General features: G+C 42.8%; 1 protein-coding gene across 1 annotated transcript in view; it reads left to right on the forward strand.

The window, feature by feature from the left end:
* SLC9A9 (solute carrier family 9 member A9) overlaps nt 1–27,486 on the forward strand; it is an 876,572-nt gene that overhangs the window by 519,096 nt on the left and 329,990 nt on the right. Inside the window, exon 12 of the mRNA XM_040349109.1 lies at nt 516–669. Coding sequence (XP_040205043.1) covers nt 516–669 — 154 coding nt within the window. The remainder of the gene's footprint in view (nt 1–515; nt 670–27,486) is intronic.

Here is a 27,486-nt window from a genome sequence, read left to right on the forward strand (position 1 = left end):
ATCAGCAGATACGCCGTCGTATCTCCACTGTGAATCTGGCCCTAACTTCCTGGTTCCAGTGAATGCTGAGCTACCAGCATTCCTTGCTCGTTCCCGCGCATGCTCAGTTGTAATGGCGCAACTTCCTGGTTGCCATCACAACGGGCTGCGTCATCAGAAGTTCCCGCCCCGTTGTGATGGCAACAAAAAGTATACACAACAAATACAGACGATACCAAACCAAATCCCGCGAGAATTTGCGGCAGGATTCCGCACTGACTTCTGGAAACAATGACACAATGACACAAGCTCCCAGGAGACAGTGTGGGACACAGGACATTACGTACATACCAGCAAAATAGCCGCAGGGGTCAGATACCTAAAAAAAATAGAAAAGCACAGGTACACTCTATTATAAAAAAAAAAAATTCTGTTTAACAATGTATACATTAATGTAATTCGTTAGGGATGTGCCCTCTGAGGAGTTTTCAGAGCAAAGTTTTCTTTAAAATCTTGTAATTGCTCTTTTTTTACAGGTTTACGTGGAGCAATTGCCTTTGCTCTAGCAATTCGAGATACAGAGACTCAGCCCAAGCAAATGATGTTTACCACAACACTGTTGGTTGTCTTCTTTACAGTGTGGGTATTTGGAGGGGGGACCACGCCAATGCTCACATGGCTACAGATCAGGTCAGTGCTGTTTAGATTTCCTATGAGAAAAGGTATTCCTTTTTTTTTATTCCTTAGTGTTCTACTGATTAATATAAAATGCACTGCAGCTATCACTATATATAAACAATTAGGCTTTATGATATAACTATAAAGTTTATGTAATTATAATACAGGAGCCGTGATGTGCTGTAAAAAACAAAAACAAATGTCATTTATCAGTAACTTTATGTGGTCAAGCTAAAGCTAATCATGGCAGCAACTATAGTAATATTGGAGCCCTTCTGTTTTGTATTGAGAATAGTTGCTATACTCATGCTTGTGTATTATAAAGTTGTTGGTACAGTCTGTTAAATTAACCACTTAAGACCCAGACCAATATGCAGGTAAAGGACCTGGCCCCTTTTTGCGATTTGGCACTGCGTCGCTTTAACTGACAATTGCACGGTTGTGCGACATGGCTCCCAAACAAAATTGTCGTCCTTTTTTTCCCATATGTAGATTTGTTTTGGTGGCATTTGATCACCATATTTTTTGCGCCATAAACAAAAATAGAACGACAATTTAAAAAAAAAACAATATTGTTTTACTTTTTGCTATAATAAATATCCCCCAAAAATATATAAAAAAAACATTATTTTTTTCTCAGTTTAGGCTGATACGTTTTCTTCTACATATGTTTGGTAAAAAAAAATCGCAATAAGCGTTTGATTGGTTTGCACAAAATTGATAGCGTTTACAAAATAGGGGATAGTTTTATGGAATTTTTATCATTATTTTTTTTACTACTAATGGCGGCGATCAGCAATTTTTTTTTCATGACTGCGACATTATGGCGGACACATTGCACACTTTCGACACATTTTTGGGAACATTTTCGCTATAAAAATGCACTGATTACTGTGAAAATGACACTGGCAGTAAAGGGGTTAATCAGGAGGGGGCGCTGTAGGGGTTAAGTGTGTACTAAGGGAGTGTTCTTACTGTGAGGGGCGTGGCTGTGCGTGTGACGTCACTGATCGTCGTTCCCTAACACAGAGAACAGACGATCACTGACAGCCACACTAGGAAGAACGGGGAAGGTTTGTTTACACTCACCTCTCCCCGTTCTTCCTCTCTGTGACCCAATCGCGGGACACCGGCAGCAATCGGGTCCCGCGGGCACAGTCACAAAGGACAGGACCGGGTTGTGAGCGTGCCGGCGGCGCGCTCGCGACCCACAGCTGGGCATCTTAAAGGGACGTACCTGTACGTCCATGTGCCAAGCCGTGCCATTCTGCCGACGTAAATAGTCGTGCGGCGGTTCTTAACTGGTTAAAGAGTGCCAGTCATCAGTCCACATTCATAATAATTAGAGTTTCCACATGTGAATTATTATTGCAGTGCAGAGTTACTGGTATGTCTGGAAATACTATTTGTCCAGTATTTTCCCTCTCTTAGCAGTAGTGTTCATGCTTGGTCAGGGTGTAAGACTGGCTGATCTTCTACCCCAGTGCTATACTGAAAACCACTTGACCTCCAGAAGACTTACCCCCTTAATGATCATGCACTGCATTATTTTAACTGACAATTGCTCGGTCTTGCAAAACCTTGCCTAAACAAAATTTATATCATCTTTTTTCCACAACTAGAGCTTTCTTTTGGTTGTATTTGATCACAGTTTTTTTTTTTTAATTGTGCTATAATCGACAATAGACCGACGATTTAGAAAAAAAAAAGATATTTTCTACTTTCTGCTAGAAATCATATCCAATAAAAAAAAAGTCTTCATAAATTTAGGCCAAAATGTATTTTGCTACATATTTTTGGTAAGCGTATTGATTGGTTTGTGCAAAAGTTATAGGCCCGGATTCACGTAGAGCCTTGTAAAATTGTGCGGGCGTAACGTATCTGATTTACGTTACGCCTCCGCAACTTACAGGGGCAAGTGCTGTATTCTCAAAGCACTTGCTCCGTAAGTTGCGGCAGCGTAGCGTAAATCGGCCGGCATAAGCCCGCCTAATTCAAATTTATATCAGGGGGGCGTGTTTTATGCAAAACTACTGTGACCCGACGTGATTGACGTTTTTGCGGAACGGCGCATGCGCCGTCCGTGGAATTTCCCAGTGTGCATTGCTCCAAAGTACGCCGCAAGGACGTCATTGGTTTCAACGTGAACGTAAATGACGTCCAGTCCCATTCACGGACGACTTACGCAAACAACGTAACTTTTTAAAATTTCGACGCGGGAACGACGGCCATACTTAACATTGGCTGCGCCTCATATAGCAGGGGCAACTTTACGCCGGGAAAAGCCTAACGTAAACGTCGTAACTTTACTGCGTCGGCCGCGCGCACGTTCGGGAATTCGCGTATCTAGCTAATTTGCATACTCGATGCAGAATTTGACAGAAGCACCACTTAGCGGTCAAAAAAAATGCAGTTAAGATCCGACGGCGTAAGAGACTTACGCCTGTCGGATCTAATGGATATCTATGCGTAACTGATTCTAAGAATCAGACCCATAGATACGACGGGTCAGATTAGGACTTACGACGGCGTACATGGCGCTGCGCCGTCGTAAGTCCTTTGAGAATCTGAGCCTAAGGCCCCATACACACGATAGAATCCATCCGCAGATAAATCCCAGCAAATGGGTTTCTGCGGATAGATCCTATGGTGTGTACACGCCAGCGGATCTGTTTCCGCGGAGAAATCTCCTCTGGGATGGATTCCAGCAGATCGGATATTTGCTGACATGCACAACAAATCCATCTGCTGGAATCCATCCCAACAGATGGATCCGCTCGTCTGTACAGACTCACCGGATCCATCCGTCCAAAGGGATTCCCCGCACGCGTCGTAATGATTTGACGCATGCGTGGAATTCCTTATATGACAGCGTCGCGCCCGTCGCGCGTCATAATCGCGGCGACGGCGCGACACGTCATCGCCAGAGGATTTCCGCGCGGATTTCAATGCGATGGTGTGTACACTCCATCGCATAGAAATCTGCGGAAATCTTTGAGAGGATTTATCCGTGGAAACGGTCCGCTGGACCGTATCCGCGGATAAATCCTCTCGTGTGTATGGGGCCTTAGTGTCTACAAACTATGGTGTATAAATACTGGAATTTTTTGTTATTTATTTTTATACTAGTATCAGTTCAGTTCAGTGATTTATAGCTGGACTGCAAAAGTATTGCTGGAAATCTGGCACATTTTAAAAATTTTGGGAACCAGTGACACTAATACAGTGATCGGTGCTAAAAATGTGCAGCCCACATGACAATAGAGCCTCCCTCCCTCCTCCACCATGTCCTCGTATTTCCAAACACTATGGGGGTGGGATATAGTATGCTGATTGATTACAATAACTAAGAAACTCACAAAAACGTAGTTTTAATATATATCAGTATTCAATATATCTAACTAGGTCTTGTTCTCGTCCGCTATGATTGCATAGTGAAGGAGAAGCAGCATATTATTTAGCTCAAGCCACAAAACACCAGCACTTTTGAAAGTTTCACGATGCAGGTGTATTTCTTCATAGTGAGTACAAGATGAAAGCCACACAGGTGCCAGAAAAAACAGACACAATATTGATTTGCCCACCTCTTTGTCATCAATGTGCTTTGTTTTGTCAGTAGTAGGAATGAGCTTGGGATCAAAATTCGAAATCTGGAAGGAAGACGATGGTGCCAGGCCAATCAGCTAGTGGTAGATTGCCACAGCTGCACTACACAAAGGTGCGAGATGCCCATGACATCTTTGGCCTAGTATGGCCACATTACTATATTAGCTCAACGATGTTGCCAACTTCATCTTAATTTTTTTGTATCCTAATGCCGCGTACACACGATCATTTTTCGGCATGAAAGAAAACTTAGTTTTTCAGCATGTCCAAAAAACAAAGTTTTTCCAACTTCATCATTAAAAAAACGACGTTGCCCACACACCATCGTTTTTAATAAATTATGAACAAAGCGCGGTGACGTAAAACACGTACAACGGCACTATAAAGGGGAAGTTCTATTCGTCTTTGGGCTGCTTTAGCTGATTCCTTGTTAGTAAAAGACGATTAGCGCTTTTTGTCTGTTACAGCGTGATGAATGTGCTTCCTCCATTATGAATGGTAGTTTTACGAGCGCTCCCATCTCATAACTTGCTTCTGAGCATGCGCGGGTCTAAAACGTTGTTTTAGCCCACACACGATCATTTTTTACAACCCGAAAAACAACATTTTTTAAAACAACATTAAAAAATGCAGCATGTTCGAATTTTTTAAATGACGTTTTTAAAAACTACGTTTTTTTTCATGCCGAAAAATTATCGTGTGTACGCGGCATTAGGGTTTACTTCGGAGGTTGTAGCCTCTCATTTTTTTCCCCCTAAGGCCTCGTACAGACGAGGGGATCTCCGCTGGAAACAGTCCGCTGGACCGTTTCCAGCGGAGATTCCTCCTCCGGATTTTGATCCGATGGCTTGTACACACCATCGGATCAAAATCAGTGCGGAATACATCTGCGGTGACGTGTCGCGCCGTCGCCGCGACGATGACACGGCGACGTGCGCGACGCTGGAAGGTAAGTACTTCCACGCATGCGTCGAATCATTACGACGCATGCGAGGGAGGGGAGCGGACGGATTGATCCGGTGAGTCTGTACAGACGACCGGATCAATCCGCTGGACAGGATTCAAGCGGATAGATTTCTTTGCATGCTAAGAAATTTTTATCCGCTTGAAATCGATCGGCCGGATTTTAATCCGTGGGGAAATGTCCGCTAGGCTGTACACACGACCGGATCTATCTGCTGGAACTGATCCACGGATCAATCCCAGCGGATAGATCCGGTCGTGTGTACGAGGCCTGAGACATCACTTTTATTTGTGCAAATTATAGGCAGGGTCCCTAAGGTGAAAATAAACACTTTGTACAACTTATATTTATTTTATTTTATTTAATTGATCTGCTTTATACAATGTTAAGGACATGAAATGGTTTTAGTTATGAATCAAAACAGCAGCAACAATATCTGGAGTGCCCAACTCTCCACAGTAGAAACAATTGGCTGTAATCTAAATATTCACTAATCCAGAAGACAGAAGATGCAAGTTAAAGATCATTCCTGTATTGTCTAGATATTCTTCTTTTTTTTTTTTAGTTAAATCAAGCTACAAGAGTTCTGAAAAATGCAAATGAAATTAGTGAGATGTATCCCTTTTGTTCCAAAGCATGGCATAATGACAAAACATAGAGATATTGTACATTTATTGAAACTGATCTAAAAGATTGCATTTTATTTTCTGCTTGTCAAAAGTAGCATTGCACCAATATAAAACATGTTTCTATCCACTTCCTTTTCATCATTAATCTAGTAATCCAAGAACCTCTTTTCCTAACTGCTAGAACAGGTATTGCCTCCTTGCTGCATTTAATAAATGAAAGCCTAATGTAGCAAACTGTCTGTCCTAACCATTACACAGCCTCCAATGAAAATGCAAACCTGTTTTAGGCCTCTTGCACATGGGAGCAAAAAAATAAAAAAAATAACACCATGCTTTTTACTGATCTGGACACAGTTGCATTGTTGTCTATGGAATAATGCACAAGTTGCGTAGAGATCAGTAATACCATGTAGAGTACAGAGCCTTAAAAAGAGGATGAATGGGATTTATATGCATATGCACATCTTTCTGTGAACAAGATTCTGAGTATAAACATCAGTAATTTATTATGTTTGTGTACATTACTTTTTCTTAATGGCATAATATGCACATATGCCACACGTCCTTTATTAAAATAAAATTGGAAGAATTTTCAAGTTTCTGTGCATGTATGCACTTATATGCACAATTACGTGAAAATACACACACATGATATACAGCCTGTCCTAGGATTTTTTCTACCAATCGTGTCTGATGTTCATACATCAGTACAGTGTGCAAGAGGCCCTAAAGTTTCAATTTCATTGGTGTTGCAGGAGGCAGAGATGTTGGGAGTTACACTAGACAGGATTAAGGTAAATCACTTCCAATGAACCAGTGAGAAGGCCATTAAAATATGACAGCAGTGGATTACAGAGAACTCAGGTTTTGTAATGGACCCTTAACCCCTTCCCATGGAGTGTATGCATCTATGTGGCCTCACAGAAGTGAGTCTTCTTACATGAGCCCAATTTATGTGTCGCTGTGTTTATGATGTATATTGCACAAAGACTTGGCTCTTACTAAGAGCTCTTGGTTCCATACTAATGATTGGGAACTGGGATGCCCGGTTTCCGATCTCCTAATCGCTGAGATAGCCTCTACTTGGCTGTCACAGTGATCAGTCATTGTACAGCCTTCTGCTGTGTTTTTCTACTCTTGAATGGAGAAAAATATATATTGTATCTTTTTTTTCCCATGCAAGAGAAAAACAGCTTACAGAAATAAATGTGTGTAATAAAAAAGTAAAGATAGCTAAATTTGGGTTGGAGCTAGGTCAGTGTCAAGGTTAGTCAGGGTCCATAAATTTTAGGTAGGATTTAAAAAAAAAATGTTTTTAACTTGGTATCAGTGTCAGTAGGAGATATCCATTACCATTTACCACCAAATGAAAGCCCAATTGACATCCACCTGAAAAGATGAGAGTCCCACCCAGCCGTCATTTTGCTAAAGGCTGGGTGAGAAGTGGTTAAAGTATATGTATCATATGACTGAAAATCAAGCCACTGACCACCAATGTTAAATGAAGTGGTTGACTATTTTGACCCACAATAACAGTAGAAACCAAAAAATGTATGTATTTTTGTTTGGGTTGTGATATTACTATGAGAATCCCCCACCCCACCGAGAAATGGAAAAGTATATCCTCTCCTGCATGGGAAAATCTACCTATAGCCCATGTCAGGGTGGGTATAGTGTCACCTGGGGCAGACAGTTTTTAGAACAAAATGGTGACCAGACCTCAGATGCACCCTTTGATAATTGATCATCAAGGACAACTGACAATAAATATACATTATTGAATAATATGTGGAAGGTTTAGTCACATAAACACATTCCTTTAGGAGAAATGCAGATGCAAAGTGGTTTAATTATTGTTCAGGAAGCTTTTTATACCTTGTTTTCTATCTGAAGTGTTCTTGAACTATGTTTTTGCAGTGTGTTCCACATAGAATGCGAGAACACTGTGTAATCTATAATTTCCCTCTTAAAGAATTCATTGGAAGACCTGGCAATGCTTATAAGAACCTTATTCAACATAACACATTATATTAAAGTGAATTAGTGATAAAACAGCATTCTGTAGACTCCCTATTTAACTATAAATTCAGCCACCAACTCATTGTGTTGCGTACAGAAGAGTTGGAATAAATGCATCTATGCTTTATAAATTACTTCACTGTTTTGTACATAATACCTGCTTTAAAAAGCTGCAGGTCAGATGAGACTGTTTTACAGATATATTCCGGGCCACTACTTTACAATAAAATAATACATTTTATGATATTTTTTGGAACTGTATTTTGCAAAACACATTGTGATTTCTGTCACTTTGGGAGGGGGAAGGGTTATATGTTTGGCGTAGGTTTTATGACGTTTCTAAGAAAACGCAAAAAGTATGGGTTGCGAGTTGCGACTTTGGCACAACCAATGAATTTTTGTTGACCTGTGGCTACAGCGAGTGATCAGTGCATTCTGACAGCAGCGGGAGCTGCTGTCAAAATACAATGTACCGGTGGGGAAGTGGATTACGTCCACCTTTCTCGTGTGGATGGAGGATTCTGATTTTTTTTTTTTGTTTAGCCTGCTGGCTGAATGGATAACAAAAACGAACTGTCTATGCCCAGCTTAAAGCGTAACTACCTTAACTACTTTAACTACTTATTTAAACTGAGATTTTTAATTTTGGAGGAATAATGGACTTTATAGGCACCAATGGTCAACATAAGATATAAAAAGTTTTTTATTGATACAAGCCCAGAAACCTGGGTAATTGAATCAACAATTACAGTACAGAAAAACAATATAAAAAAACATATATTTAGCTACATTAAAAACATTAGTAAGCATAGAGTATCTCTAAAATGCTAATAACCCAGGGGGGTTGTACAAAAACCACAAATAATCCACAAGGGACAACAACAACAGTTGGTGAACAAACATAGATTTCAATTGGCGTTTTTTTGATAAATAGGCTTTACATGTTTCGCAAGTTACTGCTTCTTCAGGAGCTTAAAAAGAGAACTTTCTGGAAGGAAAAACATAGACTATTATTGGTTTCAGATTTTAATTTATCATTGTATGTTTTGTGAATAGAAATAGATAGTGTTCCTTGTGCATAAAAGCACCATAAAAGATGACTCAGGTTGCCACAGACTGCCAAACAAACGGTGCGAAAAGAGGTTCAGGTGAGGGAAGTGTAGGGACATGCCACATACCCATATAGATAGATCGAATGTGTTTAGAGGTGACCCGTCTTCGCCAATATAAAGAAATGGCAAGTAATTGCGGGTATGCCTAAATAGTGAGGCAGAAAAAAAGAAAAAAGTATATGTATATCTATATTGCCAGTGATAATGAAAGCAGGGAAAGATAATAGCGAAGCTCCACACGTCACCAGTAAAAAAGTGAAAGTAAACCACTTTGTGTATAGAAAGAGGCGAGATTATATCATAGAAGATGTAGTGAACCTACCATCCGTAATGATGGATAAGGAAAAATATATATATAAGAATTCCACAGGAAATTCTGGATCACTGTGGTAACAAGTTCCAGGTAGCGAAATGGGTAAAGGTGTATGTTTTTGGACAGATATAGACTGGGGTGTAAATCTGGTGAAATAAAGGGTAAAAAATACTGATAAGGAAATAGGGCTTTTGCATTGCATAAGTGCAGATAGCAACCCCAATTCAGAGATCCATATATACATACCCAGATGTACAAGGTACAGCAAATGCAGGGCTAGTCCAGAATTAGGAAGGAGTGCAGGATCGTATGTATATACTGCACATTTGTAAATACGAGGGAAATATACCCATAAAAGTTAGGACAAAATCCCAAAATTGTGGGGACCAGACCATTAGAACAAAGCTGTGATGGTATGAGATGGTATCTGTATAAAAAGAGATAGATAAACAAAAGAGACAATCTAAGTAAGGGCTGGTCCAATACAGGAAGTAATGCCAGTCACCGCTGCCAAAAAGAGTCCTATAGAGGAGTACTCACCATGTCCGGATACACCTACTGTCTCGCACGCCACTGTGTATGGGAGCAAACGTGTAGCTTTCTGGGGATCCTGCTCCGTTATAAGCGTGCATGTCTCCGATCACGTGTGCGGATGGGACTTCCGCATCACGTGTTTCCGGCCAAAGACCACGAGAACCAATCACCTGTCTGCAAAAGCTCCATGGGCGTCAAATGACGCCTGCCAGAGCCGTCGCAATCACAGGGCCGTTCTTCGTGGAAGGGGAGGAGTGTAAGAACACGCTCCGCCAATGGGAACAGGCGGGGCGTGTCGAACCAGCACTGCACGCATTCGATGGCAAAGCCATCAGCATGAGTACAGGTCAGGCCGAAATTCTTCGTCCATCCCCTGACAACCCACAGCATAGAACACGCTGTGGTTATCTGGCCGTACACATCCCCCCCATAGAACCCCCCCATCCCCCGCCTCTTTCCTGGTTCTAGCTGTGATCACACGAGATCCAAGAGGAGGCGACTGGGATAAGAAGATCTTACAAAGTGAAACAAAGTGGATTGAAAGATTGAATGCCACCCAACCCCCAGGAATCAACAAACTCAAAACATATAAGTCATTCTTATAGTCTATCATGGTGGTATCTTTATGGTAGACATTGATTTCTTTCCAAGTCTCCATAGTAGATATTACACTATGACTCTGCTCCCCCCCCCTCCGCAGTGCACTATATATTTTTTGATATGCAGTATACTCCGTTAGATATTATCTTACCTTGTTTCCTTCCCTCTTCTTGCTCCGCTACTTTTGCTCTTTTGTTTTTCATATCCCTGCATCTTCTTACAGGCATTTAGAAATGTCTAGACATAATTGTATTTAAAAATATTGAAGATGCTTGTATTACCTAATACATGTTCCGCTTTACATGGCAGAAGTAATTCATGGCCACTTTTACCATGTATTGAATTGTGGCGTGCTACTATGTATAATACATTTTTGTTTTTTATTATTTCCCTCTTTTTAGGAATTAGTACTGAAAGTTTATCCATGACTCTGGTTGCCACAGCTGCTGGGATTGGTGCGTCCCTTTGGGGTTCTATGGGGGGGATGTGTACGGCCAGATAACCACAGCGTGTTCTATGCTGTGGGTTGTCAGGGGATGGACGAAGAATTTCGGCCTGACCTGTACTCATGCTGATGGCCTTGCCATCGAATGCGTGCAGTGCTGGTTCGACACGCCCCGCCTGTTCCCATTGGCGGAGCGTGTTCTTACACTCCTCCCCTTCCACGAAGAACGGCCCTGTGATTGCGACGGCTCTGGCAGGCGTCATTTGACGCCCATGGAGCTTTTGCAGACAGGTGATTGGTTCTCGTGGTCTTTGGCCGGAAACACGTGATGCGGAAGTCCCATCCGCACACGTGATCGGAGACATGCACGCTTATAACGGAGCAGGATCCCCAGAAAGCTACACGTTTGCTCCCATACACAGTGGCGTGCGAGACAGTAGGTGTATCCGGACATGGTGAGTACTCCTCTATAGGACTCTTTTTGGCAGCGGTGACTGGCATTACTTCCTGTATTGGACCAGCCCTTACTTAGATTGTCTCTTTTGTTTATCTATCTCTTTTTATACAGATACCATCTCATACCATCACAGCTTTGTTCTAATGGTCTGGTCCCCACAATTTTGGGATTTTGTCCTAACTTTTATGGGTATATTTCCCTCGTATTTACAAATGTGCAGTATATACATACGATCCTGCACTCCTTCCTAATTCTGGACTAGCCCTGCATTTGCTGTACCTTGTACATCTGGGTATGTATATATGGATCTCTGAATTGGGGTTGCTATCTGCACTTATGCAATGCAAAAGCCCTATTTCCTTATCAGTATTTTTTACCCTTTATTTCACCAGATTTACACCCCAGTCTATATCTGTCCAAAAACATACACCTTTACCCATTTCGCTACCTGGAACTTGTTACCACAGTGATCCAGAATTTCCTTTGGAATTCTTATATATATATTTTTCCTTATCCATCATTACGGATGGTAGGTTCACTACATCTTCTATGATATAATCTCGCCTCTTTCTATACACAAAGTGGTTTACTTTCACTTTTTTACTGGTGACGTGTGGAGCTTCGCTATTATCTTTCCCTGCTTTCATTATCACTGGCAATATAGATATACATATACTTTTTTTCTTTTTTTCTGCCTCACTATTTAGGCGTACCCGCAATTACTTGCCATTTCTTTATATTGGCCAAGACGGGTCACCTCTAAACACATTCGATCTATCTATATGGGTATGTGGCATGTCCCTACACTTCCCTCACCTGAACCTCTTTTCGCACCGTTTGTTTGGCAGTCTGTGGCAACCTGAGTCATCTTTTATGGTGCTTTTATGCACAAGGAACACTATCTATTTCTATTCACAAAACATACAATGATAAATTAAAATCTGAAACCAATAATAGTCTATGGAATAAAGGGGGGGGGGTTTCAAATTTGGGACTTTGAATGAGGTGGTTAGTAAACCACCTCCATCCCTAGTTGTATAATAAAAAAGAAAGAGAGAGCGGGACTTTAAATGAAGCATGTGCAGGGATCAGATTACAATGGATAGGGGGAAAATAATAAATCTGGAATAAGTTATTAATTTCAAGACTTTCAAATAATGCACCGTCCATGACTATATTGCATTATTAAAGAAATTTGGTAAACATATATATATACTTAACAGAAAAAGCTGGGGTATTTAATATAGAAAAAAGGGTTTTTTTTTTGGGGCTATAAATTAGATGACAAACTCAAATACAGGTGAAGCAATAAACATTTCTAACCAGGTTCCTCCTTACCATCCAATCAGCAAGCCAAGTTCAACGGTCTAACTATACATATTAAAAGCAGAGGATTAGTCGCACACATTTGCAAATATATGTTTTAAGCTGCAGAGCCATCGCCAAGGCTCCCTGCGATTCTGCAGTCCTAACTACACATTTTTTAAAGTCTCCTCAATAGAGGCATGTACAAACTGATGGGTAGATGAAGGACAGGTGAATGGGGGGTGTGTCCCCACCTGCACCTATGCCTGGTAAGAAATGAAAAAACAAAACCACAAAAAGAAACTGCAGCAATAGATAAAATCAATGCAGACACCTGATTTAAACAATCGAGTCCCACAACTCACATGCTTCCATCCCTCATCATTTTGGAATAAAGGGGGGGGGTTTCAAATTTGGGACTTTGAATGAGGTGGTTAGTAAACCACCTCCATCCCTAGTTGTATAATAAAAAAGAAAGAGAGAGCGGGACTTTAAATGAAGCATGTGCAGGGATCAGATTACAATGGATAGGGGGAAAATAATAAATCTGGAATAAGTTATTAATTTCAAGACTTTCAAATAATGCACCGTCCATGACTATATTGCATTATTAAAGAAATTTGGTAAACATATATATATACTTAACAGAAAAAGCTGGGGTATTTAATATAGAAAAAAGGGGTTTTTTTTTTTGGGGCTATAAATTAGATGACAAACTCAAATACAGGTGAAGCAATAAACATTTCTAACCAGGTTCCTCCTTACCATCCAATCAGCAAGCCAAGTTCAACGGTCTAACTATACATATTAAAAGCAGAGGATTAGTCGCACACATTTGCAAATATATGTTTTAAGCTGCAGAGCCATCGCCAAGGCTCCCTGCGATTCTGCAGTCCTAACTACACATTTTTTAAAGTCTCCTCAATGGAGGCATGTACAAACTGATGGGTAGATGAAGGACAGGTGAATGGGGGGTGTGTCCCCACCTGCACCTATGCCTGGTAAGAAATGAAAAAACAAAACCACAAAAAGAAACTGCAGCAATAGATAAAATCAATGCAGACACCTGATTTAAACAATCGAGTCCCACAACTCACATGCTTCCATCCCTCATCATTTTGGAATAAAGGGGGGGGGTTTCAAATTTGGGACTTTGAATGAGGTGGTTAGTAAACCACCTCCATCCCTAGTTGTATAATAAAAAAGAAAGAGAGAGCGGGACTTTAAATGAAGCATGTGCAGGGATCAGATTACAATGGATAGGGGGAAAATAATAAATCTGGAATAAGTTATTAATTTCAAGACTTTCAAATAATGCACCGTCCATGACTATATTGCATTATTAAAGAAATTTATTGCTTCACCTGTATTTGAGTTTGTCATCTAATTTATAGCCCCAAAAAAAAAAAAAAAACCTTTTTTCTATATTAAATACCCCAGCTTTTTCTGTTAAGTATATATATATGTTTACCAAATTTCTTTAATAATGCAATATAGTCATGGACGGTGCATTATTTGAAAGTCTTGAAATTAATAACTTATTCCAGATTTATTATTTTCCCCCTATCCATTGTAATCTGATCCCTGCACATGCTTCATTTAAAGTCCCGCTCTCTCTTTCTTTTTTATTATACAACTAGGGATGGAGGTGGTTTACTAACCACCTCATTCAAAGTCCCAAATTTGAACCCCCCCCCCTTTATTCCAAAATGATGAGGGATGGAAGCATGTGAGTTGTGGGACTCGATTGTTTAAATCAGGTGTCTGCATTGATTTTATCTATTGCTGCAGTTTCTTTTTGTGGTTTTGTTTTTTCATTTCTTACCAGGCATAGGTGCAGGTGGGGACACACCCCCCATTCACCTGTCCTTCATCTACCCATCAGTTTGTACATGCCTCCATTGAGGAGACTTTAAAAAATGTGTAGTTAGGACTGCAGAATCGCAGGGAGCCTTGGCGATGGCTCTGCAGCTTAAAACATATATTTGCAAATGTGTGCGACTAATCCTCTGCTTTTAATATGTATAGTTAGACCGTTGAACTTGGCTTGCTGATTGGATGGTAAGGAGGAACCTGGTTAGAAATGTTTATTGCTTCACCTGTATTTGAGTTTGTCATCTAATTTATAGCCCCAAAAAAAAACCCCTTTTTTCTATATTAAATACCCCAGCTTTTTCTGTTAAGTATATATATATGTTTACCAAATTTCTTTAATAATGCAATATAGTCATGGACGGTGCATTATTTGAAAGTCTTGAAATTAATAACTTATTCCAGATTTATTATTTTCCCCCTATCCATTGTAATCTGATCCCTGCACATGCTTCATTTAAAGTCCCGCTCTCTCAATAATAGTCTATGTTTTTCCTTCCAGAAAGTTCTCTTTTTAAGCTCCTTAACCCCCCTGACGGTAAACACGAGCGTGACTCTGGGTTGGTTTTACATGTTAGGATCGGCAAACCCGAGTCACGCTCGGGCTGGACGGGCTTACCTTTCGCTGGATCCACAGGCTTGGTTTACTCACCTTGTCCCTGGATCCAGCGATGCCACCCGCTGTGTGAGCGAGCGGGACCTCCTCGCTCGATTCACAGTCCCCGTGTGACGCCGATCTCCGTTCCCTGCGACGTTACGACGCACGGGGACGGAGAACGGCGCCAAATTCAAAAAAGTAAACAAACACATTACATACAGTATACTGTAATCTTATAGATTACAGTACTGTATGTAAAAAATACACACCCCCCTTGTCCCTAGTGGTCTGCCCAGTGTCCTACATGTACTTTTATATAATAAAAAATGTAATTTCTGCCTAAAAACTGTAGATTGTCCAAAAGTGTCCCTTTATGTCAAAAATGGTTTTAGATCAGCTAGAAAACAGCGATAATAAATTATAATCACTTGCAGAAATGTGCGATAGCGATTTGCGGGGAAATTCGTCATAAAAAAAATAAAATAATGACAGCGACAATTCTGCAACTGCAAATTTCAGTGATTTTGAGTTGATTACATTATTGAATAATTTTTATTATAATTATATTATTATTTGTTATAATTATTTATAATTATTTATTATATTATAATTTATAATTTTGTTTTAAAAAAAAAAATCATACCCGGGATGCCTACAAGACTCTTGCTTGGTCAGATTTAAGTGAGTTATTTCTAAAAATTACAGGCCTACAGTATAAAACGCCAATTTCCTTGCAAAATAAATGTACCGCTTTTGGTACGTAATTCCAGACAGAATCATACCGCCAGGGAGGTTAAGAAGCAGTAACATGCGAAACATGTAGAGCCTATTTATCAAAAAAACGCCAATTGAAATCTACGTTTGTTCACCAACTGTTGTTGTTGTCCCTTGTGGATTATTTGTGGTTTTTGTACAACCCCCCTGGGTTATTAGCATTTTAGAGATACTCTATGCTTACTAATGTTTTTAATGTAGCTAAATATATGTTTTTTTATATTGTTTTTCTGTACTGTAATTGTTGATTCAATTACCCAGGTTTCTGGGCTTGTATCAATAAAAAACTTTTTATATCTTATGTTGACCATTGGTGCCTATAAAGTCCATTATTCCTCCAAAATTAAAAATCTCTACTTATGCTAGGACGTGGCACCGTAATACCTTAGGACACCCATAGTCCATCCTATGGTTGGTGTTCCTTCATTTTTTTCATTCTACTTATTTAAACTACCTTAACTACTTATTTACAACTAAACCTGACATCGGGAGAGATGATTCAATAATTCACCCAATTTTAGCTCAATCATTTTACAGTAATGTATACATTGTTAAATGGAATTTTTTTTTTTAATAGGGTGTATTTGTGCTTTTCTCTGCATTTCCGGTATATGACCCCTGTGGCTGTGACGGGTATTTTGCGGGTATGTATGTAATGTCTGGCATGCCGCACTGTCTCCTGGGAGCTCATGTCATTGTTCCCAGAAGTCTGTGCAGAGGCCCGCCGCAAATTCTCGCAGGATTTTTAAACAGCAAGCGACACGATTATGGGGTGGGAACTTCACAACGGGGCGGGAACTTCCTGTGACGGTTGTGATGGCAACCAGGAAGTTTAAGGCGCTCCGTGCCGTTACAACTGGGCATGCGCGGGAACGAACAAGGAATGCTGGTAGCTCAGCATTCACTGGAAACAGGAAGTTAATGCTCGTGGGCTTCAAATGCCCACATACAAGATGAAAATGGCCATCTACAGTTTTTATAACTACTTATTTACAATGAAACCGGACATCGGGGGAAATAATTCAACAAAACGGTGAATGTGACATTGTGATTGTGTGAATGGTTGGAAAAAAAAACATAGGTGGATTTCCGCTTTAACCACTTGCTTACTGGGCACATATACCCCCTCCTGCCCAGGTGAAATTTCAGCTTCCGGCACTGCGTTGCTTTAACTGACAATTGTGCAGTCGTTCGACGTGGCTCCCAAACAAAATTTACGTCCTTTTCTTTCTCGTACATCACGGGACACAGAGCAGCATATTCATTACTATGTGGGTTATATGGAGTACCTTCAGGTGATGGACACTGGCAATCTCAAACAGGAAATGCCCCTCCCTATATAACCCCCTCCCATAGGAGGAGTACCTCAGTTTTTACGCCAGTGTCTTAGGTGTTGGTCATGGTTTAGGTTGCCTCCGCATCCTTGGGATTAGGTGAGCTAACCGGTTCTGTCCAAAGGCCTCAGCGCTAAAGTGGTCAGTAACCGGACCCCAAACCCTTGGGGTATAGCCCATAATGCTTCTCTTTTTAGAGATCTGGACCCTGGGCCCAGAACTTAGAAACCTTTGGGGGCCTAATGTTTCTGTTGCCAGAGTGCTATATGGGCCCAGGACAGTGGATCCTTCATAGGAACCCAGGGCCTGAAGGTCTAGACAGCCCCACGGAGATGGGGGAAGATTGGGCCTCTTGCTTGGCAAAGTCCTGCGGCATGGAGCAGGTAAGTGAGGGGAAACTTGCGGAACTTGGTTCTTAGCAGGTTTTTCTGGGGGGTCACAGGGGACATGCCTAAAGTTATGCGCTGCATCTGGCAAAGTAAGTCACATATCTTAATGATAGGATGGCTTTATGTGTTATTTCCCCATAAGAGGTGACCTCCCTAGTAGTATTGAAGCATTGAGTGGCTGTGTGTGTGTGTTAAGAGAGCTGTGCTTACCTGCAAGCCTCCAGGCGATGCTGCATGGGTTTCTTCCTCCTAGCCTGGATGACAGGCAAACGCTGGCCTCCTCGTGGGCTCCCTTCCCCCCACCCCCCCCCCGTCGGCGGGCGCGCGCGCGTCCCCGTTTTATGAGCGCAAATTCGCGCCGTTAGCTGAGGGGGGAAGGGCGGGTCAGTTGGTTTAAGGAAGGGGCGGCCCTTCCTTTCGTTCCATCAGCTCAGTTTATGCTGGAACTGAGGAGGAAGAGACCAGAGCGGCAGCACGGGGCGCCGAGGACACACAGTGGCCAAAAAAGATATTACAGTCTTCATAAGACTGTCTAGCCTAGAAATAGGCTGTTCTTTTCTATCTCAGCAGTTTTTTGGCAATACTACTAAGGGGGACAGAATGTTTTTTCTTTCTTGGGTTTAAAAAAAAAAAAAAAGAGAAAATCCATCAAAGGGAGAGAAGGCATTTTTTCCCCCAAACGGGTTTTTGGACAATAATTGTTATAGTTCCAAACACCGACAAGTTAGCGGGCGTACCTCGGTATTGTACCATGGCATCCGGGTCAGAGGGTACAAGAGGTGGGGATTCCCCCAGAGAATCTGAGGTCTCGGAAAAAATTATGCCGCTGCTTTCCCGAGAGGGAGCCTTGGGGCCATCGGGATCTGGGGCTGGAGCTGGCTCGGGTCAGTCCAACCCTAGGATGGTCACGGACGAGGTATTGTCCACCTCATTAAAGGAGATGGAAAAAAGAATGGAAAAGATGATAACCATGGCTCTGCGGGGCAAGAAACGGAATAGATCTCCGTCGCCCGAGCATGGACCCTCTGAGGAGGAGGTCCTTTCCGCAGGAGAATTGGAAAACCTCTTGGACAAGGACCAAGCAGGTTCGGGGATCGAGGATTCGGATACAGAGGAGTCTGGGGCAGTCTCCCAAAAGGAGAGCTGTTGGGTTCAAGCCTTAACGGACTTGGTCCATAGTGCTTTCAACTTGCCAACACCAGATCTCCAGGTATCGACTGTTTCAGCTTTGGGCTCACTAAGGGCGCCTCAAAACAACGCAGTTTTTCCGATCCATCCTCTGCTAGAGGAAGTTTTGTTCCAAGATTGGATCAAACCAGACAGAGTCTTTTTACCACCTAAAAGATTCTCTGCCTTGTATCCTATGGAAGATAAATTTTCCAAGAGATGGGCAACCCCTTCGGTGGACGCAGCCATCTCATGTGTTAACAAGTCTTTAACATGCCCTGTAGAAAACATACAGGTGTTCAAGGATCCGGTTGATAAACGCTTGGAAGCACTACTTAAAAACTCCTTCACTACTGCAGGGGCAGTAGTGCAGCCAGCTGTGGCTGCGATTGGGGTTGCACAAGCATTATCGGATCAAGCTAAGCAGATGCTTAAACTTATTCCTGCCCAGCAGGCAGAAGAATTTTCGGATGTCCCTAGGGCCATACGCTTTACGGTAGATGCGATTAAGGATTCTATCCAGCAAGCGTCACGTTTATCGTTATCCCTTATCCATATGAGAAGACTCTTATGGTTAAAGAGCTGGGAGGCAGAGCCCCCATGCAAGAAGCTCCTGGTAGGGTTTCCCTTCCATGGAGGACGACTCTTCGGAGAAGACCTGGATAAATACATTCAGACTATTTCAAGCGGCAAAAGTACTCTTTTGCCAACCAAGAAGAAGTTTCAGGGGCCTGCGTTTAAACGACAGCACTCCCCTGGGCAGGGGCCCTCTAATGCCAAACAGTATCGACGGCCTCCTGCAAGATCAAACTTTAACTTCAATAGCAGATCGCAGGGCCAGGCTGCTAGAGGCAAGAGGCAGTGGTTTCGCAAACCAGCAAGGCCAGTCCCCAAGCCGACCTTATGAAGGGGCGCCCCCACCCACGAAGGTGGGGGGAAGGCTGCGTCTCTTTTCAGAGATTTGGGAAGCCAGCATTCCCGACAAGTGGGTACGGTCTTCCGTGGCCACGGGCTACAAATTAGACTTCCTAAGGTTTCCTCCTCCTCATTTCCAGGAGTCAAGGATTCCAAACGATCCGGAGAAGGGAGCCGCATTAATGACGGCATTAAATCACCTACTCTCCCAGGAAGTAATAATAGAGGTACCAGTCCTAGAACAAGGGCTGGGTTTCTATTCCAACCTATTCATCGTCCCAAAGTCCAACGGAGATGTCAGGCCAATTTTGGACCTAAAAATGGTGAATGCATACCTAAAGGTCCGCTCATTTCGGATGGAATCCGTGCGGTCAGCAGCTGCCACACTCCAAAAGGACGACTTCATGGCTTCCATAGACATAAAGGATGCCTACCTTCATGTCCCAATTTATCAGCCACATCAAAGATATCTACGCTTTATGGTGGCTTCGCGTCATTTCCAGTTCGTGGCGCTTCCCTTCGGGTTGGCTACGGCCCCCCGGGTGTTCACGAAGGTCCTAGCCCCAATCCTAGCCAAGCTAAGGATCCAAGGGGTCACGATCCTAGCGTACCTGGACGACCTCCTAGTCATAGATCACTCGTCTCCTGGCTTGGAACGAGCAGTGGCCCTCACGGTCCAATACCTCGAGAGGTTCGGCTGGGTCCTAAATCAAGACAAGTCAGCATTCCAGCCCACAAGGCAGTTGGAATATCTCGGCATGAGGTTAGACACAGAACAACAGAGTGTTTCTACCTCTGATGAAGGTCAAAGCCATCAAGGAATTAATCCTACTGGTTCTAAGCAAAAGGGAACCAACTATTCGCCTATGTATGCGGTTACTAGGCAAGATGGTGGCCACATTCGAGGCGGTACCGTACGCCCAGAGCCACACTCGCATCCTGCAGGCAGCCATCCTGTCAGCATGGAGCAGGAGGCCACAGGCCTTGGATATCCCTTTGCCGCTCTCATCAAGAGTCCGACAAAGTCTGTGTTGGTGGTTAGACCCTCAGAATCTAGTGAAGGGGAAGTCTTTCAGCCCAGTGGCTTGGAAGATAGTAACCACAGACGCCAGCCTGACGGGCTGGGGAGCAATTTTGGATGGTTGCACTCGCCAAGGTACTTGGGCAAAGCCAGAGAGGCAGTTGCCCATCAACATCTTGGAGCTCAGAGCTGCTCGACTAGCCCTCAGGGCTTGGACGTCCAAATTGCAGGGGTTCCCAGTGAGAATTCAATCAGACAATGCCACGGCCGTGGCATACATAAATCACCAAGGGGGAACCAAGAGTCAAGCCGCTCAGAGAGAGGTGAGCTTGATTCTCCTATGGGCAGAGGCTCATGTGCCCTGCATATCGGCAATGTTCATTCCAGGAGTGGACAATCTTCAGGCGGACTTCTTAAGTCGCCAGACTCTGTTGCCGGGGGAATGGTCTCTACATCCACAAATCTTTCAAGCACTCTGCCAAAGATGGGGAGTGCCGGACGTGGATGTCATGGCATCGAGACTCAACAAGAAGCTAGACAGGTTCATATCCCGCTCAAGGGATCTGATGGCCTGCGGAACCGATGCGCTGGTTTACCCTTGGCATCAGTTCAAACTTCTTTATGCTTTTCCCCCGATCCAGTTACTACCCCGCCTGCTGCGCAGGATCAGGGTGGAGCACATACCAGTCATCCTGGTAGCTCCAGCATGGCCCAGAAGGGCATGGTATTCACTAATCCTAAAGATGGTAGTGGGAGACCCTTGGACTCTTCCTCTACGGCCAGACCTGCTATCGCAAGGTCCGATCCTCCACCCTGCCTTACGGCATCTAAATTTGACGGCCTGGAAGCCGAATCCCTGATTCTCAGGGGTAGAGGTCTGTCTCAGAAAGTAATCTCTACCCTAATCAGAGCCAGGAAACCGGTCTCTAGGGTGATTTATTACAGGGTCTGGAAGGCCTATGTAGTCTGGTGTGAGTCCAAGCGATGGCTTTCTCGCAAATTTACCATCGATAGAGTATTACGTTTTCTCCAGCTAGGAGTGGATAAAGGACTGGCATTAAGCACAATCAAAGGACAGATTTCGGCTTTGTCAGTGTGGTTTCAGCGGCCGCTGGCCACCCACTCGCTAGTTAAGACCTTCATTCAAGGGGTCTTACGTATTAATCCTCCAGTTAAATCCCCGCTTTGTCCGTGGGATTTAAATCTTGTTCTGTCAAGTTTACAGAAACAACCTTTTGAGCCGTTGGCTGAAATTCCTTTGGTTCTACTGACAAGGAAGTTAGTATTTTTGGTCGCCATGGTTTCCGCCAGAAGAGTGTCGGAACTGGCCGCCTTATCCTGTAAGGAACCATATCTTATTTTGCATAAGGACAAGGTCGTTCTCCGCCCTCATCCTTCCTTCCTACCAAAGGTTATATCCAGTTTTCATCTAAACCAGGATTTGGTATTACCATCCTTCTTTCCTAAACCTACTTCCAGAAAGGAAGGGTTGCTGCATACCTTGGATATTGTCAGGGCCATGAAGGCCTATCTTAAAGCTACAGAGAAGATCCGGAAAACAGATGTGTTGTTCATTTTACCGGATGGGCCCAAGAAGGGGCAGGCAGCTGCAAAGTCCACCATCTCAAGATGGATTAAGCAGTTAATCACTCAGGCTTACGGCTTGAAAGGGTTGCCTCCTCCGTTATCATTAAAGGCTCATTCTACTAGGGCCATGGGCGCTTCCTGGGCAGCACACCACCAGATCTCTATGGCTCAAGTTTGCAAGGCGGCAACCTGGTCTTCTGTCCACACGTTTACAAAATTTTACCAGTTGGACGTAAGAAGGAATACTGATACAGCCTTTGGGCAGGCAGTACTGCAGGCTGCAGTTTGAGACCCTCGGATTCCGGGGGCTCCCTTTTGAGTTAAATTTAATATTTAAAATTATTTTTCTCAACTAAGTTGGATTTATTATGATTTGAGTATATCTCTAAATTAAATCCTTTTGTCTTGGAGATGTTCTCCCTCCCCTCATTGTAAGCATTGCTTTGGGACATCCCACATAGTAATGAATATGCTGCTCTGTGTCCCGTGATGTACGAGAAAGAAAAAGGGATTTTTAATACAGCTTACCTGTAAAATCCTTTTCTTGGAGTACATCACGGGACACAGAGCTCCCACCCCTCTTTTGGGGACCATTTTGGGAGGCATACTGCTTGCTACAAAACTGAGGTACTCCTCCTATGGGAGGGGGTTATATAGGGAGGGGCATTTCCTGTTTGAGATTGCCAGTGTCCATCACCTGAAGGTACTCCATATAACCCACATAGTAATGAATATGCTGCTCTGTGTCCCGTGATGTACTCCAAGAAAAGGATTTTACAGGTAAGCTGTATTAAAAATCCCTTTTTTTCCCCACAAATAGAGCTTTCTTTTGGTGGTATTTGCTCACCTCTGCGGTTTTTATTTTTTGCGCTATAAATAAAAAAAGAGCATCAATTTTGAAAAAAAAATCTATATCTTTTACTTGTTGCTATAATAAATAGCCCAATTTATTTTATTTTTTTTCTTAGTCTAGGCCGATACGTATTCTTCTACATATTTTTGGTAAAAAAAAAAATCGCAATAAGCGACTGGTTTGCGCATAAGTTATAGCGCCTACAAAATAGGAGACAGAATTATTATTATTTTTTTTTTTTTTTACTAGTAATGACGGCGATCTGCGTTTTTTATTGGGACTGCGACATTATGGCGGACACATCGGACACTTTTGACTCATTTTTTGGCACCATTCACATTTATACTGCGATCAGTGCTATAAATATGCACTAATTACTGTATAAATGTGACTGGCAGGGAAGGGGTTAACACTAGGGGGCGAGGAAGGTGTTAAATATGTACCCTGCATAGTGTTTCTAACTGTGGGGGAAGGGGACTGACTGGGGGAGGTGACCGATCTGTGTCCCTATGTACAAGGGACACAGATCGGTCTCCTCTCTCCCTGACAGGACGTGGATCTGTGTGTTTTCACACACAGATCCACATCCCTGTCTGTGTAACTGCCGATCGCGGGTGACTGGCGGACATCGCGGCCGCCAGGCACGCGCATCAGCATCTCAGTGATGCGGCGGGCACGTGCGCGCCACCGCCAAAAGCGCTCGAGAGCCCACCAGTGGCTGGAGGCCGGAGGCCGTATATAGACGGCCTCCTGGCAGTTGGGATCCACACTGTGGCCGTACAAAGTCGTACAGCCGGCAGCAAGTGGTTAAGTAAACTCACTGCCTGGAGTTTGCTTAGACCAACACTCAAGAGTGTCAGCTACCTGGTATCCTGCTGTACTCAGTGGTTATTCCTGCCCATCTCTATATCACTACTGTGCCCTGTAGTGAAACAGGGTTGGAGGAAGAAAATTGGATCATTGTATCGACACTCCTGGATGTGTCAGGAAAACAGTATGAGTTCTGTTGATTAGAGCTGTGTTTGACAATGCAGTCATCAGGAGAGGTGCATTTTTTTTTCACTTTCTTACAATTAAAACCATTATTCAAAATGTTATTTTAGCGATGGAGTGACTTAACCTCCCTGGCGGTATGATTCTTTCAGATTTTAGGGGCTGAAAGCGGTACCATTATTTTGCATGGAAATTTGGTGTTTTACATTGCAGGCCTGTAATTCTTAGGAATAACTCACCTAAATCTGTCCAAACCAGAGTCTAGTAGACGTCTTGGGTATGATAAAGTTTGAAACACAAAATCATAAATTATAATATAATAAATAATAACAAATAATAATTTAATAATAACAATACTTTTTATTCAATACATTTTAGTAAATAATATAATCAAAAACACTGAATTTTTTTGGTCAAACAAGGGTGCAATATTAGTAGTCATATTGCTTCAGTAAACGTCTCGGTTATGGAACATTTAAAAATGAGGTACAGCACAAAGTCCAACGTCACATTCGGGACAATAGAAATGGGTTTCTTTTCGGATTTTCCTTCAAGTGTCGTCACGCTTGGAGCAGCAAACCACACACATCCTTGTGGGTGCTGTCTTCTTTTCAGTGGGTGGAATGTAGTACATAAAGTGACGACCAGTCAGTCGTTCAGGGGTTCACAACACCAGCAGCCCAACGTCCAGATCGGTTTACAGCCGTTGGCGTCTGGTGCTTTAGAAAGATAATTTCAGCAACCTTCCACACAAAGTCCGCATGGACCATAGGCCTGTCACTCTTTTTTTTTTTCAGAAGAATGAATGCATTCCACAGGCACTGTTCCAGAAGATGGCTTAAAGCGGTTGTAAACCACATAAGCTTTTTTTTTTTTTTTTAAACCTGCAAGGCAAAAGGCATAATCAGCCAGTATGCACCGCATACTGGCCGATTATGAAATACTTACCTCAGAGCGAGGTGAGGAACACTTACCTGGTTCACGCCGAGCAAGATGTCATCTTGCTCCGGCGTGTCTTCCGGGTATCGCCGCTCCAACGCTGTGATTGGCTGGAGCGGCGATGACGTCACTCCCGCGCGTGCGCACGGGAGATTTCAATTCGACAAGGTCCGACGGCTGCCGGTCCTTTAGCCGAGGATCCCCCCTGCACATGCGCCGCTGCAATCAGCGGCGCATTGTGGGGGGAATATCTCCTAAACCATACAGGTTTAGGAGATATTCTTGATACCTACAGGTGAGCCGTAGTATAGGCTTACCTGTAGGTAAAAGTGACAAATAAGGGTTTACAACCACTTTAAGATTTTTTTATAATATTTTTTTTGTTGCTTCCTCATGGCTGAATAAAAGGTCATGGCCTGGTCAGCTCTGTCCACACCTCCCATGGTGTTGTTGTAGTCCAACACAACCTGTGGCTTCATCACATCCTTTCCACCTTTGGTGTGTACCATTACGGTCGAGGTGTTATGAATGGTACTCATAAGGCACATGTCTTTTTTGTCCTGCCACCTCAGTGCCATCATTTTTCCTTTCTGCCAGGCAATAATTTCTCCTGCCCTGATCTTTTTATTGACAAAGGTTGGTGGCATGTCACGCCGGTTAGGCCTTACGGTCCCGTATGCGTCCATCTTGTTCAGAAGAAGGAACTCATAGAGTTCTGGGGACGTATAAAAATTGTCTATGGTGACACAATAGCCCTGGTTCAGCAATGGGTCAATCAAAGAAAGAACCAAAGCGGTTGCCATTCCAAAACTGCTGAATCGATGGCAGAATTTGGTCCCTTTCCCGGTGTACAGGACCAAATTCCAGATGTACCCAGAGCTAAATTCACACAGCATAAAGGACTTTATGCCAAATTGAGCGTGCTTTGATTCAATAAACTGTATCCAGCTAAGTCTACCTTTGTAGGCCATAAGACTTTCGTCAATAGTTATGTCTCTCTCTGGAACATAGGTCTGCTGAAAATTGTTCAAAATAAGTTGGTAAATCTCCCAATTTTTTTTCAGTTTTGGAGCTGGATGAGAACTCTCATCAAAGTCTTCATTATTTGCAAAGTGCAAATATTTCATTATGAGCGAAAATGTATATTCCGACATAACGGTGCCAAAAAAAGGAGTGGCCAGTAATTTGTTGGTTGTCCAGTACCATTTCTGCAGGGGTTTCCCAACCACTCCCTGTAAAATTATAAGGCCAAGTAACTTCCAGATGTCCTCTCTGGTTACCAGTTTTTGCTCCTTGAAAAGCGCTGATGGGTAGCAGCTTGTTGCTCCTGGTACCAATTTGTCTCCAAAACTATTTTGGCGATAACTTCATCAGACAAAAAGAGCTTGAGGTATGCCAAGGGGTTGTCATCCTCAACATCCACTTTGATCCCAGGTGCTCCTGTAAACGGAAATCTTGGGGGCACTGCGTTCTCTGTACCGCAATCAATTGAGCACCAAGTTCGCACATCGCTGGGCACAGTCGCAGGATAGTCGCTAAAATCGCTTTCTGCGTCTGATGATAAACGAGTTGCTGTCACTCAACTCCTTTGCAAGCGATTCTGAATCACTGTCGCTGTTTTCCAGTAGGTCATATAGCGATTTTGAGGTGGAGGTGCACTTTTTTGATGCCATGGTCGCTGTGCAGTTTACAGACACAAAGTACAGTAGAACTGCAGACAAGGGCACTGGAGAAAGCACTGGGGGGTAATCTAAGGTCAATATATTTTATTCTTATTGTAATCCAATAGGATTACATTGTATCAGTGTGTTGAATTTGCCGCCGTTCCGCCCCCCTGCATCGCGACGCTCGCAGGGAAGGGAATCAGAGGAACACTCAGTGCATCGGGCAGAAGATCCGGCCGCTGTGCACTGCGGAAATACATCGCTGGATCCCGGGGACAAGGTAAGTAACCTCTTCCAGGATCCAGCGAGGCAATCCTGAGTGTGGCTCGGGGTTACCGATAATAGCACTGAAATCTCACTCCGAGCCACACTCAGGAATACGGCCAGTCAGGTTAATTGAAAACATATTCTGTGACCTTGTCAGGAAAATTTCTGTTCCAATTTTATGTTTATGTAGTATCAGCATTTTACACTTAAGTCTTTAACATTTTCATTTGCATAAGCGTTTGGCCATAGTTTGCAAATAATAATTCTTATGTAATACAATTACTTTATTATCTCTGGCATACTGAAACAGGAAAAGCAGGAATGTTAAAAGCAAGAATGATAAAGTGCTGAGATTTACAATCATGTTTATTTAATAAAACAAACAACAAAACCAATCTATAGAAAATAATCAGCAATCGTCTCTCTGTGTTCTGACTACTGCACATTTCCATATAATGCAAAAAAAAAAAGA

Source organism: Rana temporaria, chromosome 4, assembly GCF_905171775.1.
Source record: "Rana temporaria chromosome 4, aRanTem1.1, whole genome shotgun sequence".
In the NCBI taxonomy this organism is placed as follows: domain Eukaryota; kingdom Metazoa; phylum Chordata; class Amphibia; order Anura; family Ranidae; genus Rana; species Rana temporaria.